This window comes from Oncorhynchus nerka, linkage group LG4, assembly GCF_034236695.1.
Source record: "Oncorhynchus nerka isolate Pitt River linkage group LG4, Oner_Uvic_2.0, whole genome shotgun sequence".
In the NCBI taxonomy this organism is placed as follows: domain Eukaryota; kingdom Metazoa; phylum Chordata; class Actinopteri; order Salmoniformes; family Salmonidae; genus Oncorhynchus; species Oncorhynchus nerka.
In genome coordinates, this window is record NC_088399.1 from 58,265,595 (window position 1) to 58,285,650 (window position 20,056).

Here is a 20,056-nt window from a genome sequence, read left to right on the forward strand (position 1 = left end):
ACGCTCCTTTTTTAACACTACGATTTTATTTTAGCTGCTTATCTGTTCTTCTGATGTTTCACAGCAGTCTAATCTGACTTTGTGGAAGTTATTATCTGTGCTCTCATTTGGTGTGCAGAGCAGAGGTCTCTAAGTTTATCGGAAAACAGAGTGAGATCTGTGAAAGGAGTATTTGGAATGTCTTTAAGGCCATTGCAGGTTAATCCTACTTGGTCAATATTTTGCATTGTGAACTGTTTAACTTTAAAATGGTATTAAATATTTGGAATTCACCCCAAATTATCACGGGAAAACTAGAGTTTAGAAGAGTTGGTTCTTTTGCTCTTAAATTTACCTTCTTGACATAGCTTTCTTTGTAAAACTTTTTTTTTTTTACACACCTAAAAAACAAAAGGCATCTGTTCCAAAATATGAATATGCTAATGTTATGGTGTTTTCAAACAGAATCCGCTTTGTTTCACAGCTGCTGCGGCTTCTATGGATTAAAACAACACAATCGAGTTTGATAATAATTTTTTGGTAAACGTGTATATTGCATTGGCAAAACAGCATGAGTAAATATCAGCTATAATAACTATTTCTTAATAAATGCATTGAATTTCGGATGAATTATGAGATAAATAAGTAGGTATGGTTTCTATGTCTGTTTCCATAACTGACCAAAACTTTTGTGTAGTTGTGATTAACAACTTATTTAATGGAGAAATTATTTCTGTATGTTTCAACATTAGTTAGCATTTACGTGTTTCCTTTTCTAGTCAACTGTATGGAAAAATCTTATTTGAATATAATCAATCAAAAAGATATATGGGGTCCATTTAAACAATGGCCTCACAGTGCTGGAGACTGTTTTGCATCAGGGCCCTAGTTCAGGCCGGGGGGAGGGTGGGGTGGGGGGGGGGGGGGGGGGGGTACAATGGCTGGCCCACGCAGAGGGCGGTAGTGACTGACTCCACAGGCACTGTGAGGCCAAAGAACGCCTGGAGTCAGGCCAGCACCATGTACGCCACTGTGCCCGCCTACCCCACCTGACCTGCCTCATCTCCCATGATACATTTGGGCACGGGGACGGTGCCTTCAAAGACTGCCCATTCAACGTCAGACAGATAGAAAAGTATCCAAGGAGCAACAGCAGAGTGTTTACAGAGTTGGTTTGAAAGGTCTTAATCCAAGATACAGAGCGGTCGTCCAACCCTACCTAACCACTATCCAGCATGGCCACAGCGAGTACCTCAGGGCAAAGCTCATTTGGACTGAGCAGGAGGAAGAAGGCCCCTGGCCTGATGGATCAGATTAGCACGTTCTTTGGAGGTGACAAACATAAAAAGGGCAAGGTGAGCATCTGGGGTTACCAACTGTTGTGATCAATGGCCTCACCAAGACTCTTCCAGTCTATTCTAATATGACGATGGTAAGGATATATCTGTCCAGTTTTTGTGTGCGGTCGAGAGAGATTCTTTGAAAAAAGGTGATTCATTTATTGTGCAGAGCTAAAATACTTGTAGAATACCTGATGTAATAATCTTAGATAATTTGTCATTTAATTTTTATTCTAGGTCTACCCAAAATATCAAATGGACTACTTGCTGTAAAGATTGTTTGGCATTGTTTCTCTATGTTGAGGATTTTTGGGGGGGAAAATGAATAGCTATAGAACCGCTACTAAAAACGTAATTCTGCTCATAGATTATGCATGTATGAACTACATATTTACTAGTTGTCAAAGTTCCGAGGCATGTCTTTAATGTTTATGACCAACATTGAAAAATCAATACCTTACCTCTTAAAATATTGATAAAATATAGTTCCTCAAATTATTGCAATAGTCAGAATCAAGTCGAATACATTCCAAAGGGTTCATCTAATTTCCATTTTAGTTCTAAACTTCGTTTTGGGCTTGAATCTTAATTGACCACTGAATTTATTTTACTGACCCCAACCTGGATAGCTGTGTGTTTGACTGGGTGTTTGCTGTGATAAGTGCATTGCTACAAATTCCCCAGAAGCTTCCCCATTGAGAAAGTGTGAGAATTTAACTTTTGAAATGGACAGGTGTGTTTCGTATGATCACAGTTTGAAATCAGGTGTCTAATATACAACTACTACATAGCTTGAATTCATAAAACTTTGACCACCATTTATTTAGCTGTACAGACTTGATAGCAAACAGAATATCCAATGTGATCTGTCTGCATCATGCACCAGTTGTTCCTCTTACAAGGTCTCATGTTTTTTTCCTAAAGCTAAGCAAGTCGATCAAACACCCCCAAATGATTCTGAACTTCGTCTTCAGCGTATTTTCTCTAGAGTTTATTGCAACCAAAACTAGGGAAGGGGGGCACATTGTTGAGTGATGGCAGGTTAACAACTGCTTATCTCTGATGTTATGAATTAAAAAAAAAAAAATTGTCAATATATATGCATTTTAACCCGAAAAATTGCGTCATTTTCCCATTGCAGACATTCTAAAATAATATCCAGTCTTCTCCACTCAGCGCTTGTATTAATCACTGTCAGCTATGATCATGGAAATTAACATAATGCTGTAGGTTGGGTTACAGACCTAGGATCTTATTTTGACCAGTATTTATCATAGCAAAATAATCCTGCTGCAACAGGATTTGAACGTTTAGCCCATAATGTTGCTTGATCTGTGGTTATGGGCTGGACAAAAGTAGGCTACAAAGTGCAATACTGTTAATATAATCGTGTCTTAGTGCGGATTTTCAGTAAATTTGTGTAAATCACAAAGCTCATCCACATTTCCTGCAGTGCAGGAAAATTCTTAGCAACAAAATAATTATTCAATTAAAACCTATATCTGGAGGGAGGGGCCTTGAAAAGGCTTGAATTCAGGCAGAATTGATTTCTGCACAATTATACTTTACTTTCTAGAATAGGTTATTGATACACATTTTGAACATCTTCCATTGAAGTGCAATCCTCCAGGCAGACAGCTTTTAAAAAACAACTCCCAATCACTTTCATGTAAGGGAGCATTTGGTTATGCAACCCTTTTTTTGAACTCACCTGTGTGCATTTAATTTAATTTCTAATTCCCATGTAAAAAAAAAACTAACTCTGTGAACTAGGATGCATAACATTGCAAAGAAATACAGAGCAGAGTATCTGTTCGGAAAGTCACCTCAAGTTAAAAAATTGATTAAAATACATACAGTACATACTGTACAAAGTCGTTTATGGACCCATTTTTGCCTAAAATGACAAATCTGACTGCCTGTAGCTCAGGACCTGAAGCAAGGATATGCATATTCTTGACACCATTTGAAAGAAACACTTTGAAGTTTAGGGAAATGTGAAATGAATGTAGGAGAATATAACACATTAGATCCGGTAAAAGATAATACAAACAAAAAAACATGCATTTTCTGTTGTTAATTCTTTTCATCATCATTGAATAGAAGAGAAAGGCCATCATATAATATTGCAGTTTAGGCACAATTTAGTTTTGGCCACTAGATTTAAGTTTCAGATTGATCCGGTGAAGAATTGCAATACTGGACAATATTTTGTATCAAGTCTGCCCAAATGTGCCGAATTGGTCAATTAATACATTTACAAGTACATAACTATAGAGAACATACAAAAATGATATGGTAATACAAAATGTAAGTTTACACACTACCAGGAATGTCATACATGAGGGATCATTAGCTCATACACTAACTTTCACACATCTAGATGGCTGGGCGGGGTGGGTGTGGAGCAAGAGACAGCAGGGGTTCAAACTGTAGAACCCAGTTCCTACATTTGACTATAAAAATAGATTTTGTCAAACAAAACTATACTACATTTTATCTCTGGGACCCCCAGGACGACAAATCAGAGCAAGATTACTGAATGTAAGTATCAGAACACAGGAGAAGACCCAGATGCAGACAGCTAGAATCACAGATCACAGTTTATTGACCCAAACAGGAGGCAGGGAAAAGACAGGTCAAGGGCAGGCAGAGGTCTATAATAAAGGGCAGAGTCAATAAGGTACAGAACAGCAGGCAGTCTGTTCTGGAAACAGAAGACAAAGGACAGTGAGACACGGGTTTTTATCTTGGACACATGAAACGTAGGATGGATACAGAGGGTGTGGGGCAACAGAAGGTGAACAGCAGAGGGGCTAAGTATTTTAGAGATGGGGAACGGGCCAATGAAACAGGGGGAAAGTTTACGGGACTCCACCTGGAGGGGTATGGTATGCTGACTTCTTCCTCTTGCTCAGGGAAGAGCGGTGGCTGATATCCCAAGGAACACTCAAAGGGCAAGAGACCAGTGGCCGAGCAGGGAAGGGTGTTGTGGGCATATTCCACCCACACGAGTTGCTGGCTCCAGGTGGTGTGGTTGGCAGAGACAAGGCAACGAAGGGCCGTCTCCAGGTCCTGATTAGCTCGCTCCGACTGGCCATTAGATTGGGGATGGAAACCAGAGGACAGGCTGGCCGACGACCCAATGAGATTGCAGAATGCCTTCCAGAACTGGGACAAGAACTGGGTACCCCAATCGGAGACCATGCCGACCGAAAGTCCATGGATCAGGATGACGTGCTGCACCATGAGCAGAGACGTCTCCTTGACTGGGGGTAACTTTAGAAGGGGAATAAAATTGGCGGCTTTAGAAAACCTATCCACCACCGGCAGGATAGTAGTGTTGCCGTCTGACGGGGGAAGCCCAGTAACAAAGTACAGGGAAATATGAGACCAGGGGCGGGGAGGAACAGGGAGTGGTTGTAGAAGGCCAGCTGGATATTGCAGAGGAGTCTTATTTTGTGCACACACCGTGCAGGCAGCGACGAATGCAGAAACATTCGGCACCATGGAAGGCCACCAAAAGCGTCCGATGGGAGCCTGGATGACAGGTCAGTCTGGAGGAATGCTCCCATTCCAGGACCGGGGAAAGGGCAGAGTCCAGGACACTCTGCCAGTTCCCCGGTACTCCGGATTCCAGCTGGGATCGCTGCGCCTTACAGGCCAGGCTATCTATTCCCCAGATTTCGGGGTCAGATGGAGTAGCAGCGGGGACAACCATGAGAGTGCGACCGGCTTCACGTTCTTGGACCCTGGGCGGTAGAAAATAGTGAAATTGAACCAGGCTAAATAACAGGGCGCAACGAGCCTGCCTAGAGTTTGAGGCGCTTGGCGGTGCAGAGATATTCCTGGTTCTTATGGTCAGTCCACACCAAGAATGGGTGTTCTGCCCCTTCCAACCAGTGCCTCCACTCCTCCAGTGTCATCTTGATGGCGAGGAGTTCTCCCACATCATAGTTCCTTTCAGCAGGGGTAAGAAGATGGGAGAGGAAAGCACAGGGGTGCAGCTTTTGGTCCTGGGCAGAACCCTGGGACAGGACGGCCTCCACTCCGACATCCGAGGCATCGACCTCCACCACAAACTGGCAGAACGGGTCTGGATGGATTAAGATGGTGGCTGTAGTGAATTGAAGTTTGAGGCCCGAGAATGCCTGGTCACCTGCTGGCGACCATGTGAAGGGAACCTTGGGAGAGGTGAGTGCTGAGAAGGGGGAAGCCAGGATGCTGTAAAAATGGATGAAGCCGCAGTAGAAGTTAGCAAACCCCAGGAAATGTTGCAGCTGCACTCTGGATGTTGGTTTAGGCCAATCCACCACCTTGTCTGGATCCATCTGTATATGTCCTATATGACGTATCCAAGGAAGGAGATAGTGGAGCGATGGAACTCACACTTCTCCGCTTTAATGAAAACCTGGTTCTTCAGGAGACGCTGAAGGACTTGTTGGTGGTGGAGGACGTGTTCTTGAGCTGACCAGGAAAAGACCAGGATGTCGTCGAGGTACACAAACACGAACCAGTTCAGCACATCCTGAAACACCTGGAACACAGCGAGAGCGTTGGTCAGCCCTAATGGCATAACTAATTACTCACAGTGCCCGCTAGCTGTGTAAAAGGCAGTCTTCCACTCATCTTCTTCCCATATCCGAGCCAGATGGTAAGCGTTCCCGAAGATCCAACTTGGAGAAAATGGTCGCTCCTTGAAGAGATTCGAAAGCCGAGGAGATGAGTGTTGCTTTTTTTTACAGGGATGTCATTAAGACTCCTGTAGTCGATACACAGGCGCAGGCGCTTCTTCTCCTCAAAGAAGAACCCTGCGCTGGCGTGGGGGGGCAATGGGCGAAACCTCCCTGCAACGAGTGAATTCTCAATGTACTCCTCAATAGCATTGGTCTCCAGACCTGACAGGGAGTAAAGCCTCCGCCGAGAGGGTGTGGTGCCTGGGAGAACTTCAATGGCGCAGACATAAGGGTCGATGCGGAGGAGGAGAAGTAGCACTGGCCTTGTTGAAGATCTCCCGGATGTCCTGATACTCCGCGGGCATGGCGGGGAGGTACGAGGCTTCTCTCAAGTTTGCAGGGAGACATCCCGGAGCAGGCTGGGCTGACTTGAGACAATGACCATGGCAGAACGGGTTCCAACCCACAATAGCACCAGTAGCCCAGTCGATCAGGGGATTGTGCTTCTGGAGCCATGGATATCCCAAAACTACAGGTACATGGGGAGATTTGATGAGCAGGAACTGCATACACTTTGAAACTCGTAGGTCGATAGAAATCGTATTGCAGGTCTCTGATATCCATTGGAATGGAGAGGGGATGAGTGGTGATACCAAGCTCTGACACTAAGGTAGCATCGATAAAGCTTTCATGGGCCCCAGAGTCATGGAGCACCCGGAGTGATTTGTCCTGGTCACCCCATAACAGGGTGGCATGGAGAGGGTGCGAGTAATGATTGGAAAATCTCTGTACGGCTCACCAGTGTATTTGTGCCTACTGATGAACCTGGTCTTTTCAATGGACAGGTGGAAATATAATGTCCTGTAGTCTCGCAATACAGACAGCTCCTGGTGTTCAGTCTGCGTTAACGTTCATCCTGAGACAATCGAGCCCTTCCCAGTAGCTTGGGCTCTGGAGGAAGCGAGTCGACCACTCTCTACGATTCCTGTGAGCACTCGGGTGATGTCAGAGTCTCTCAGAAATGCCTTCTGGGGTTTCCAGGATTCCTCAGAGTCGAGGCAACAGGGGAAAGATTCCCTCTCCCTCCTACATTCTTGTAGCCGCCCATCGATTCAGATGGTGGAGGCTATGAGGGAGTCGAGGTCCATGGGCAACTCCCGGGCTGCGAGCTCATCTTTGATCACCTCCGATAATCCGTGAAGGAACATGTCGAACAATGCTTCTGGGTTCCAGGCATTCTCAGCCACCAACATGCGAAAATACACTACATAGCCTGCCACACTGAGGGCATCTTGACATAGCTAGAGCAATTTACGAGCAGCCTCTCTCCCGGACTCGAACTTCCGTACTTCCACCACAAACTCCTCCAGACTGAGGCAGACGGCAGACACCGCCGTAGCCCAGGCGAGTGCCCTCCCGGATATCAGCGTTATGACGTACGCTATCCTTGAGCGGTCCGAGGGGAACGAAGAAGGCTGCAGCTCAAAGACGAGGGAGCACTGGGAGAGAAAGGCCCGGTAGGTTCCAGAATCTCCAACGTAATGCTTGGGAGGAGGTAAACGGGGTTCTCGGTACACTGGTGTAGGCTGGGAAGAAATGCCACTGGTGGTGGGATTACTGAGAGTCTGGGGACTAACTGGTGTGGCTTGCTGCGTTGTAGGGAATACACGGAATTGCTCCAGTTTGAACGCCTGGTCATGGCATTCCGCCAGGGTATGGAGTCCCTCCATAAGGCATTGCAGTAACTCCTTGTGTCTTCCAATGGCTTCCTGCTGGGAGACAGCATTTTGGAGCTGGTCTGAGTCTGCTGGGTCAGTCATGGCCAGTTCCTACTATCAGAACTCAGGATATGATCCAGATGCAGACAGCTAGAATCAAAGATGTTTATTGACCCAAACAGGGGGCAGGTAAAATACAGGTCAAAGGAAGGCAGAGGTCTGTAATCCAGGTCAAAGTCAGGCAGGGACAGCACGGCAGGCAGGCTCGGGGTCAGGGCAGGCAGAAATGGTCAGAACCGGGGGAACTAGGAAACAGAAACGTGAGAAAGCAGGAAGATGGGAAAACAAGCTGGTAAGACCTGAAAAGACAATACGAACCGGCAATAGACAAACAGAGAACGCAGGTTGAAATGCACAGGGGATCATGGGGAAGATTTGCGACACCTGGAGAGGGGTGGAGACAAGCACAAAGACAGGTGAAACCGATCAGGGTGTGACAGTAAGTACATTATTTACCTTCAGAGGTGAATGTATCAAACCAGTTGCCGTGATAAAGGTTTTTTGTTGTTGTGCACTCTCCTCAAACAATAGCATAGTATTTTTTCACTGTATTAGCTACTGTAAATTGGACAGTGTTGTTAGATTAACAAGAAGTTAATCAGCTTTCTGCCCATATAAGACATGTCTATTTCTGGGAGAGGTTATTGTTACTTACAACCTCATACTAATCACATTAGCGCACGTTAGCACAACCGTCCTGGTATAGGGACACCGACCGAGGTTCATGTACTCATAGCCATTTAATTAAGCCTGATTGTCCAACGATAGCAAAGAGACTTCTGTGAGTTTTTGACTACTGTTTATACCTTTAGGGGTCCTTCCGGGGTCACGCCACCTCCCCAAAGCCAGCCCCTCGACGTCGGGCTAATGAGAATGCAGTAATGCATTTCTTCAGGAGCTTGAGCGTGAGTATCTTAGATTGACTACCTCTGTGCAATGTTATATATTATAACTTGTATTATATTTGTTTTATTTAAACAAATTGTAATTTTAAAGTTGAAAAGGTTGTAAAATAAATATATTGAACTTACTCTTACGCAAGATGTTTTGTTGTCGAAGAATTATAAACTAGTTTATTTCTCAAAGGTATTTATCTTCCCTGAAGCATTGTAGAGACCTTGGAGAAAATGTATTACCTGAAGTTACATCCGCTTTGGTCAATGGTGATTGTTTGATACAGTATAAGAAGGGCATGATCAAACTTGCCATACAATTGGAACAAGATTTACCTGTAGCTGTAAATAAGCGGTTTGTTGTGCATACAGTATTCATCTTCACCCATTCATGTTCCTATTTATATTGATGAGAGAACATATTGCTCATAGAATAATGTAACAGTATGTTCTCTCATCAAGATACATGTAAACTTGGGCAAAGTTATTTTTCACCTATTGAAGTTCTCTAGCAACCTTTGGATTCATTATTCATAATCTGGACAGGCTAGATGTTTTGCCGAGCTCTGGTCCTCAAGTGGAGACCTATCCACAAGATATTGGGTAGAGTAGTTATCTAGCAGTTTCTCTAGGTCTGCACCACTGCTTCAAACTTTCCAAAGTACTGTTTTTTAAATCTGCTGTTGCAAAGGGTTTTCCCCATTAGCCAATGTCCTTATGTTTCCATCTTTGAACTCATGGAATAGGACCTTATCATTTGTTGGGTTCTGTATCCTCAGGTGACAGCCTCTCCCCGTCCCAAGTCCAGGGTGAGTTCCATTACCTCCTTTAAAAAACATTTGACTTTACTGTGGTTACTGTTTCTTTAGGCCTCTGTCAGGTAATTAGCTTTAAACTGTTCCTTGCTTTTTACAGCGCATGACTTCATGGGCCTGTGCAAGTTGGCTAGCTAGTATAGTAGGTTTACATTTTTTGTCGTTATAGTAACAGGCGCTGCTCCAGTAGGCCTTCGTGAATCTTCCTGATTTATCTCATTTTCTTTCATGTCTAGTGGAGGGAGGTCTTGGGCTTGGTAGGTCATTCAAACTCAACCCTAAACCCCCAAAACAGTGTTGACCTCACAGCCCTGTGTTTGATAATGACATCTTTAACTGTTTCCCTCTGTCTGAAGACTTTCTCTAATGTCCTTCTGTGAGCGTTTTGATTGTGTTCTTCCCTCTTATTTAACTTTTACTCTCTCAACTCTGCATCTTCCTTCCCTTGTGTGATTCTTCAAGACAGTTATTAACATCCAAAATAATGTATATATATTTCTTAGAAAGCCTAAATAACATTGTTTACCTTACTCTTCTTACTCTAATGGAAAATGTCAGATGCATGAATCAACGTCGAACACAGTTTTCCTCACATTGGAATTATTCATGGAACGTAGTGGCTGATGAAAAGCTCAAATACAGCTTATACTGTGGTGACATTACATCTCATGGTTTTTGTTTTTCTGACATTTTCATTTAGAGTCACTGCTTCTGGATGACTTTGACACTGCTCAACTATTTCTGAACCGCAACCGGTAAAGACACTCTCAGGGACCCCTATATACGTCACTTTCCGCCTTCCTTTCCACCTTTCCTTTCCTTTCCTTATACCAGTCTGTGAGACTCTTTCATCGCTGCCCCATTCTCTGTTCATGGTGACTCACTAATCTTCCTGCATTAGTGCGTTTCTTCATTCAACTCCTTTGTGTCCACAGAGTGAGCTGTCCAGGGTGTAAGAATTGAAATGTGCTCCTCGCCAGTTCTCTGTGTTATGTGTGCTCTGAATTAATGCATGCCTTTGTCTTCCATCTTCTTTCCCCCTAAAGGTTGCTGTAATGTTGGTCATTCCTCATTTATTTCTCTTCCTGTCTCGTTCATACCATTCTTTTACAGTAACAGACCACTGAATGAAGTAAACTAATTTTGATAGAAACATGACATTTCTGGGTTTAATGCAAAATAGCATTGTAGTATTGTAACATTTATACCTATGGTGTTTACCAAAATATATTCAAACTCAATATAACTACTAGTTCAACACCATTTTGGTGTCCTCCCCCTACTTCATCCAATGAGAGCTGAGCACTGATTTATACCCAGGTCCAGCCACGTTCCATGTGTTTATAAAGCATCTTGTTCTAGGCCTCGCCACCACATGCTGATACCACAAAGTCATCTTACAGATGCCGCAGAGACCAAGGGACACTGTCCAAAATCTTCAACCTGGTGAGACATCCTGATGTTTGTGTCCCAGGTTTATCTTGTCGCTACACAGTTACACTGTCTAAAGAGTGCACCTGATAAACATTGTTTCTTATTTGTGTTTACCTCCCCAAAAAACAGTGGTGATATTTTCAAACTGAGTACATTAGAGATGTAACCTAGCCATATCCATCCTGAATCTTCATTCATTTAGACATAAATCACAACAAAAGAAACGAATTACATTGTGCTTTATTTGACATCATACTAAACTAACATGTGCATGAATTAAATGGACACAATTATATACTTTTAACTTGACTGGTTGGGCTACACTTTATGATATAGAGTATGCTCCTGTAGGTACACATTGATATAAACAGGTATTACTGTAAGCAAACAGGTATATAAGTACACTGTAATTACACTGTACCTGGCTATGTCATTTTCATGTAAATACATAGGTATTAGAGAAATGAATGGTAAAGTGGATGGTGTCTTTTGTTATCAGTACTTTTTCAGTTTAGTCTCTATTGCACAACTCATTGATGTCTTTATACCTACCTCAACCCTCTTTCCTGAGAGTATATACTAACTTTGAATCCCTGAAAATGTGACTTTTGACAATCATGTAAATACAAATAACAAATGTAACCCTAATCTTCTCATAGAAAATACAAATCCTTCTTTCCTTCGAATAGATACACTCGTACAACCATGACAAGCAATTTTAAAGCTCTATATTTCCTCTTTTGGTCGTATAGAATTTAATATTTCAGATATCAGTCTAATATACTGCTTCCCTCTGTTTACAGGATACCAAGTCCCGCCTTCCCCCCAAACGCTGGAGCACCATCTTCTGAGCTCTCCTTAGATGAGAAAACCATGGAAAAGGATGAAGAGGAGAAAGTTCTCCGTTTGACAGACTCACAACAACCCTTGACAACGTTAACACACTAACACCAGCATGTCTCCTTTGTTTGCAGATAGTGACACAATCTTGGCACCTAATATTTAGCATGCTGGGATGAAAGTGTGCAGTCATTGAGGGTGGGAGCTGTTGAGTTTGTCAATAGCCTTATAATCTGAGTTTTAAGGGGAAAGTTCTCCTTTAGAGTTTTGGAAATGCAACAAAATGATTCTACTCTAACATCTGGCTCAATGGGCTATTCGCCTCATCTAGCAACCTGTTCTGATGACACTAGAGTCTACTATTAATGGGTTGTTGTGCTTTTCTATTTGTCTGCATTTTGTACGTGGATGATCTATTCTATAGAAATAGAATAGAAATAGGCTTTATATTCCCCCTTGTTTCTTTTAGGAGCTCAAACACACAACTGTGTTTCGTTTTGTATGTCGCCAGTTATGTGAAATCTAGTCTAAGAAAGTGTTTGTGGGTCTTGTTATGCATGTAATTGTCAAAATTGTCTTGTGAAAGTATGTTATGAATGCAGTACTTGCGTATTTGAAAATGTAATGGGAAAACCTGCAAAAGTTATAAACTAACATTATGTAGTATACAAATTGCATTTGATTCGTTTAGCCATATTACAAAAGTCGTGTTTTATTTAGGCACTTAAATCATCAATGTTGTATAGTGTTATGGTGTCCAAGCCTATTAAAACAACTCATTACAACAAACGCCCTTCCAAACTGCACTGCTAAACTTTGCAAATATATATTTCAAAACTGATTAAGAGCATTTAACATATTTTCTGACTAATCTTTACATTTGTAGTTACAATGCTTTGGTTAATTTGAAGTTAGCTTTTTGAGTAAAAGAGATGGTGAAATGGAAAGTTGTTAAGAGGTCTAATAAATCTCCAAAGTAAAAACGCAGGTGAGAGCATGTAGTTTTGCAAATTCTCTCTCAAACAATTGTATTATGTGTTTGATTAATTTGTCACTTCCCTTGTGTGCACATATCTGTCTGTTCACTGTGAGTGTTCAATAAAAAATATGATTAAAACTTTATAAAATCATACATTTTTCTGAGGGTGCTCAATAACAGACTTGGTGGAGAAATGGATTGAAGACCAGAATAATGTGTTTCTTGTAAAATGCTCTTTGAAATAAAGATTTTTAAAATTGCCAACAAGTTCTCAGATTCATACATTTAAATAACTGAAATTGATGTCCAAAATCCACCTCTCAGGAAGATGGATTATCTTGGCAAAGGTGAAATGCTCACTAACAGGGATGTAAACAAATCCGATTTAAGTCAAAACTGTAACTGGGCCACTAAGGAACATTCAATGTTGTCTTGGTAAGCAACTCCAATGTTGATTTGGCATTGTGTTTTAGGTTATTGTCCTTCTTAAAGATACATTTGTATCGTAGTGTCTGTTGGAAAGAAGACAACCAGGTATTCCTCGAGGATTTGCCTGTGATTAGCTCTAATTTGTTTATTTTAATCAACAAAAAAACTCCCTATTCCTTGCTGATGAGAGGTATACCCATAACATGATGCAGCCACCACCACGCTTGAAAATATGAAGTGATGTGTTGTGTTGGACTTGCCCCAAACATAACGCTTTGAATTCAGGACATAAAGTTAATATCTTTGGCACATTTTTTTGCAGCTTTACTTTAGTGCCCTATTTCAAACAGGATCCATGTTTTGGAATATTTTTATTCTGTACAGGCTTCCTTCTTTTCACTCTGTCATTTAGGTTAATATTGTGGAGTAACTACAATGTTGTTGATCCATCCTCAGTTTTCTCTTATCACAGCCATTAAACTCTGTAACTGTTTTAAAGTCACCATTGGCCTCATGGTGAAATCCCTGAACAGTTTCCTTCCTCTCCGGCGACTGAGTTAGATAGGATGCCTGTGTCTTTGTAGCAACTGGGTGTATTGATACACCGCCTAAAGTGTAACTATATAACAACTTCACCATGTTCCTAGGGATATTCAATGTTGGGTCCTTTTTATACCCATCTACCAATAAATTCCCTTTTTTACAAGGCATTTGAAAACCTTACTGGTATTTCTGGTTGAATCTGTGTTTGAAATTCACTGCTCGACTGAAGAACCTTACAGATGTGGGGGGTACAGAGATAAGGGAGTCAGACCCCTTGGCTTTTTCCACATTTGTTACGTTACAGCCTTATCCTAAAATGGATAAAATATTTTCCCCCCTCAATAACCTAAACACAATACCCGATAATGACAAAGCAAAAACGAAAATATCACATTGACATAAGTATTCAGACCCTTTACTCAGTACTTTGTTGAAGCACCTTTGGCAGCGATTACAGCCATGAGTCTTATTGGATATGACGCTACAAGCTTGACACACATTTATTTGGGGAGTTTCACGCATTCTTCTCTGCAGATCCTAACAAGCTCTGTCAGGTTGGATGGGGAGTGTTGCTGCACATCTATTTTCAGGTCTCTCCAGAGATGTTCGACTGGGTTCAAGTCCGGGCTCTGGCTGGGCTACTCAAGAACATTCAGAGACTTGTCCCGAAGCCACTCCTGTGTTGTCTTGGCTGTGTACTTAGGATAGTTGTCTTGTTGGAAGGTGAACCTTCGCCCCTGTCTGAGGTCTTGAGCTCTCTGGAGCAGGTTTTCATCAAGGATCTCTCTGTACTTTGCTTCGTTCGTCTTTCCCTCGATCCTGACTAGTGTCCAAGTCCCACCCACTGAAAAACATCCCCTCGGCATGATGCTGCCACCACCATGCTTCACCGTAGGGATGGTGCCAGGTTTCCTCCAGACGTGACGCTTGGCATCCAGGCCAAACTTGGTTTCATCAGACCAGAAAATCTTGTTTCTCATGGTCTGAGTCTTTAGGTGCCTTTTGGAAAACTCCAAGCGAGCTGTCATGTGCCTTTTACTGAGTAGTGGCTTCAGTCTGGATACTCTACCATACAAGGCCTGATTGGTGGAGTGCTGCAGAGATGGATGTCCTTCTGGAAGGTTCTTCTATCTCCACAGAGGAACTCTGGAGCTCTGTCAGAGGGACCATCGGGTTCTTGGTCACCTCCCTGACCAAGGCTCTTCTCCTCTGATTGCTCAGTTTGGCCAGGCTGCCAGATCTAGGAAGAGTCTTTGTGGTTCCAAACTGCTTCCATTTAAGAATGATGGAGGCCAATGTGTTCTTGTGGACCTTCAATGCTGCAGACATTTTTTGGTACACTTCCCCAGATTAGTGCCTTCACACAAACCTGTCTCGGAGCTCTATGGACAATTCCTTCGACCTCATGGCTTGGTTTTTGCTCTGCACTGTCAATGGTGGGACCTTATGTAGACAGGTGTGTGCCTTTCCAAATCATGTCCAATCAATTGAATTTACCAGGTGGACGCAACAGGATGCACCTGAGCTCAATTTCGAGTCTCATAGCAAAGGGTCTGAGTACAAGTATTTCTGTTTTTATTTTGTATAAATTTGAAAACATTTCTAAAAACCTGTTTTCACCTTGTGATTATGGGGTATTGTATGTAGATTGAAGAAAAAAAACAATTTAATCCATTTTAGAATATGGCTGTAACGTAACAGAATGTGAAAAAAGTCAAGTGGTCTGAATACTTGGGCGCCGACAGACAGCTCTACTTTGCAGTATTATATTTTTTGTGTGTTATTTCTTACATTATTAGCCCAGAACGTTTTTTATTTTATTACATACAGCCTTAATGAACTTTTGGATATCAGAGCGGCAGTAACTTTGTTCGAACTCCCCAGGGCAATTTAACTTATTCCAGATGCTGCTCCAAGATGCCGCAGGCGAAGAAGAGGTATTCGGTGTGGACTTGAAGTCTGACTCAGGAGGCACACCATCCACCGCTTCCGAGTACATTACTCGCTAAATAAAGTAGAGTCTCTGAATAAAGTAGACGAGCTCAGGGTGAGGATCTCCTTACAGAGAGACATCAGGGACTGTAGCCTACTCTGTTTCACGGAATCATGGCTCTCTCGGGATATACTGTCCCTGTCCATACAGCCAGCTGGGTTTGCAGTACATAGACAGGAATAAAGAACTCTCCGGGAAGAAGAAGGGCGGTGGTGTAACTTTCATGATTAACTACTCATGGTGTGATTGTAATTACATACAGAAACTCAAGTCCTTCTGTTCATCTGACCTAGAATATCTCACAATCAAATGCCGACTGTATTACCTCCCAAGATAATTCTCTTATAGTTATAGTCACAACTGTGCATATTCCCCCTCATGCCGATACCACGACGGCCCTCAAGGGACTAACCTGGAATTTGTGCAAACTGGAAACTACATATCCTGAGGCTTCATTTATTGTAGCTGGGGATTTTAACAAAGCAAATTCGAGGAAAACGCTACCAAAGTTCTATCAACACATTGACTGTAGTACTCGCTCTGATAAAACACCCGACCACTACTACTCCCCCTTTTGAAATGCCTACAAGGCCATCCCCCTCCCTCCCTTTGGCAATTCCTATCACGACTCCATTTTGCTCCTCCATTCCTACAGGCAGAAACTCAAACAGAAAGTACACGTGCTAAGGTCAACTCTGGTCTGACAAATCTGAATCCATGCTTTAAGATTGTTTTGATCACGCAGACTGGGATATGTTCCGGTAGCCTCTGAGAATAACATTGATATACACACGGACACGGTAACTGAGTTAAGCAGGAAGTGTATAGGGAATGTTGTTCCCACTGTGACTATTAAAACCTAACCAAACCAGAAACCGTGGATAGATGGCAGCATTCGAGCAAAACTGAAAGCGCAAATCATTGCATTTAACCATGGCAAGGTGACTGGTAATATGGTTGAATACAAACAGTGTAGTTATTCCCTCCATAAGGCAATCAAACAGTCAAAACGTCAGTTCAGAGACATAGTGGAGACGCAATTCAACGGCTCAGACACAAGGAGCATTTGGCAGGGTCTACAGACAATCACGGATTACAAAGGGGAAACCAGCCACGTTGCAGAGACCAACGTCTTGCTCATGGACAGGCTAAACACCTTCTTCGCCAGCTTTGAGGATAACACAGTGCCACTGACATGACCGTTCCCACGGACTGTGTGCTCTCCTTCTCCGTGGCCGACATGAGTAAGACATTTAAACGTGTTAACCCTCGCAAGTCTGCCTGCCCAGACGGCATCCCTAGCCGCGTCCTCAGAGCATGCGCAGACCGGCTGGCTGGAGTGTTTACGGACATATTCAATCACTTCCTATCCCAGTCTGCAGTCCCCACTTTCTTCAAGATGTCCACCATTGCTCTTGTACTCAAGAAAGCAAGGTATATGAACTAAATTACTATCGCCACGAGGCATTCACTTCTGTCGTCAGTGCTTTAAGAGGCTAGTTAGGGATCACATCACCTTACCTGACATCTTAGACCCACTTCAATTTGCTTACCGCCCCAATATATCCACAGATGATGCAATCGCCATTAACTGCACACTGTCCTATCCCATCTGGATAAGAGGAATATATAAGTAAGAATGCTGTTCATTGACTATAGCTCAGCATTCAACACCATAGTACCCTCCAAGCTCATCATTAAGCTCGGGGCCCTGGGTCTGAAACCCGCCCTGTGCAACTGGGTCCTGGACTTCCTGACTGGCCGCCCCCAGGTGGTGAGGTAGGAAACAACACCTCCTCTTCGCTGATCCTCAAGACAGGGTTCCCACAAGGGTGCGTGTTCATTCCCCTCCTGTACTCCCTGTTCACCCATGACTGCGTGGCCACGCACGCCTCCAATTCAATAATCAAGTTTGCAGACAACACAACAGTCGTAGGCCTGATTACCAACAATGACGAGACAGCCTACAGGGAGGAGGTGAGTGCACTGGAGTAGTGGTGCCAGGAAAATAACCTCTAACTCAACGTCAACAAAATGAAGGACCTGATCATGGACTTTAGGAAACAGCAGAGGGAGCACCCCCATCCACATCGACGGGACCGCAGTGGAGAAGGTGGAAAGCTTCAAGTTCCTCGGCGTACACATCACTGACAATATGAAATGCTCCATCCACACAGACAGTGTGGTGAAGAAGAAGAACCTCAGGAGGCTGAAGAAATGTGGCTTGGTCCCTAAGACCCTCACAAACTTTTACAGATGCACAATTGAGAGCATCCTGTCGGGCTGCATCACCGCCTGGTACGGCAAGTGCACTGCCCGCAACCGCAGGGCTCTCCAGAGGGTGGAAGAAGAAGAACCCAACGCATCACCGGGGATACACTGCCTGCCCTCCAGAACACATACAGCACCCGATGACACAGGAAGACCAAAAAGATCATCAAAGCCATCAACCACCCAAGCAACGGCCTGTTCACTCCGCCATCATGCAGAAGGCGAGGTCAGTACAGTTGCATCAAAGCTGGGACCGAGAGACTGAAAAACAGCTTCTATCTCAAGGCCATCAGACTGTTAAATATCCATCACTAGCCAGCCTCCACCCGGTTTCTCAACCCTGCCCCTTAGATTCTGCTGCCCTATATACATAGACATGGAATCACTGGTCACTTTAATAATGGAACACTAGGCACTTTAATAATGTTAACATTCTGCTTTACTCATCTTGTATGTATATACTGTATTCTATTCTGCTGTAGATTAGTCAATGCCACTCTGACATTGCTCATTCTAATATTTATGTATTTCTAAATTCCATTCTTTTACTTTTAGATTTGTGTGTGTGTTGTTGTGAATTGTTAGATAGTACTGCACTGTTGGAACTAGGAACACAAGCATTTCGCTACACCTGCCAATAGGTGCCCTTATTTTCGAGGCATTGGAAAAGCTCCCTGGTCTTTGTGGTTGAAATTCACTTGCCGACTGAGGGACCTTACAGATAATTGTATCTGTGGAGTAGTCATTCAAAAATCTTGTTCAACACTATTAATTGCACACAGAGTGTCCATGCAACTTATTATGTGACTTGTTAAGCACATTTTTACCCCTGAACTTATGTAGGCTTGCCATAACAAAGGGGTTGAATATTTATTGACTCAAGACATTTCAGCTTTCCATTTGTTCTTAATTTGTAAAATATTCTAAAAACATAATTCCACTTTGACATTATATGGTACTGTGTGTGTAGGCCAGTGACAACATCCCAATTGAATCCATTTTGAATTCAGGCTGTAACACAACAACACGTGGAAAAAGTCAAGGGGTGTGAATGCCTTCTGAAGGTGCTGTATAAGCATCAGCTAATACCAACTCAGAAAGTCATTGTAGGATCGTGTAGGGGTCTTCTTTTTCCCAATATTGCATGTCCCTTTGGAGTGGAAATCTCTATACCCCCTGGTATAAACTGTACACCTGAACACATCAAAAACCTATCAGTCCATAATCTCCATCTCTTACTGGCTCAATGTCTAGTATTTAAGCTCAAGGCTTTCTTGGCATAGTGTCCTTGTACAGGCTTTGATCAACTCTGTGTATACTATGTGTGCATCCCAAATGGCACCTTTTCCCCTATAATAGTGTACTACTTTTGACCAGATGGTGCACAACCTGCACTATATAATCAATAGGGTGACATTTGGGATGAAGCCTATGTGTGTGTTTGATCATGAAAAATAATTTTAGCAGCAAACTATGAGGATCACAAGACATCACCCTTGCTGCATTTAGCAAGACACTCGCTGTGTTCCCTGACTTCTACTACTCATAATTATTGTAGAACTGCATTTAGCCGGCATATACTCAATGGTCTAAAGTACTTCAATAAAAATATTTTGGGGGTATTTGTACTTTGCTATTTATATTACTCTTTTTTTTATTTTCCTATTTTTCACCCCAATTTCATGGTAGGTATCCAAATGGTAGTTACAGTCTTGTCTCATCGCTGCAACTCCCGTATGGAGAGGTGAAGGTCAAGAGCCAAACCCTCCCCTAACCCGGACGGGTCAGCTGCGACAGAGCCTGGACTCGAACCAGGATCTCTAGCGGCACAGCTAGCACTGCGATGCAGTGCCTTAGACCACTGTGCCACTATTTATATTTTTGACAACTTTTACTTTTACTTCACTACATTCCTAAAGAAAATATTGTACTTTTTACTCCATACATTTCCCCTGACAACCCAAAGTACTCGTTACATTTTGTATGCTTAGCAGGACAGGAAAATGGCCCAATTCACACACTTATCAAGAGAACATCACTGGTCATCTCTACTGCCTCTGATCTGGCGGACTCACTAAACAATAAT

At 42.9% G+C, this 20,056-nt stretch overlaps 1 protein-coding gene across 2 annotated transcripts; it reads left to right on the plus strand.

The window, feature by feature from the left end:
* Positions 1–1,077: 1,077 nt before the first annotated feature.
* mbpa (myelin basic protein a) lies at positions 1,078–12,885 on the plus strand. 2 transcript variants are annotated; one of them, XM_029657950.2, is made up of 6 exons: positions 1,079–1,334; positions 8,586–8,678; positions 9,446–9,475; positions 9,718–9,738; positions 10,844–10,927; positions 11,719–12,885. In XM_029657950.2, the coding sequence occupies exons 1-6, from the start codon at positions 1,215–1,217 to the stop codon at positions 11,764–11,766; spliced, it is 396 nt and encodes a 131-aa protein (XP_029513810.1). In that variant the 5' UTR covers positions 1,079–1,214; the 3' UTR covers positions 11,767–12,885. The 2 variants fall into 2 exon arrangements, with proteins under 2 accessions (XP_029513811.1, XP_029513810.1); XM_029657951.2 differs by lacking the exon at positions 9,718–9,738 and having other exon boundaries at positions 1,078–1,334.
* Positions 12,886–20,056: the final 7,171 nt, after the last annotated feature.

Coding starts and splice junctions, on each gene's coding strand:
- mbpa (XM_029657950.2), top strand. CDS start 1,215: ATGGCCACAGCGAGTACCTCAGGGCAAAGCTCATTTGGACTGAGCAGG. Junction 8,679..9,445: donor ATTTCTTCAGGAGCTTGAGC/GTGAGTATCTTA, acceptor CTGTATCCTCAG/GTGACAGCCTCTCCCCGTCC. Junction 9,739..10,843: donor GGAGGGAGGTCTTGGGCTTG/GTAGGTCATTCA, acceptor ATCTTGTTCTAG/GCCTCGCCACCACATGCTGA.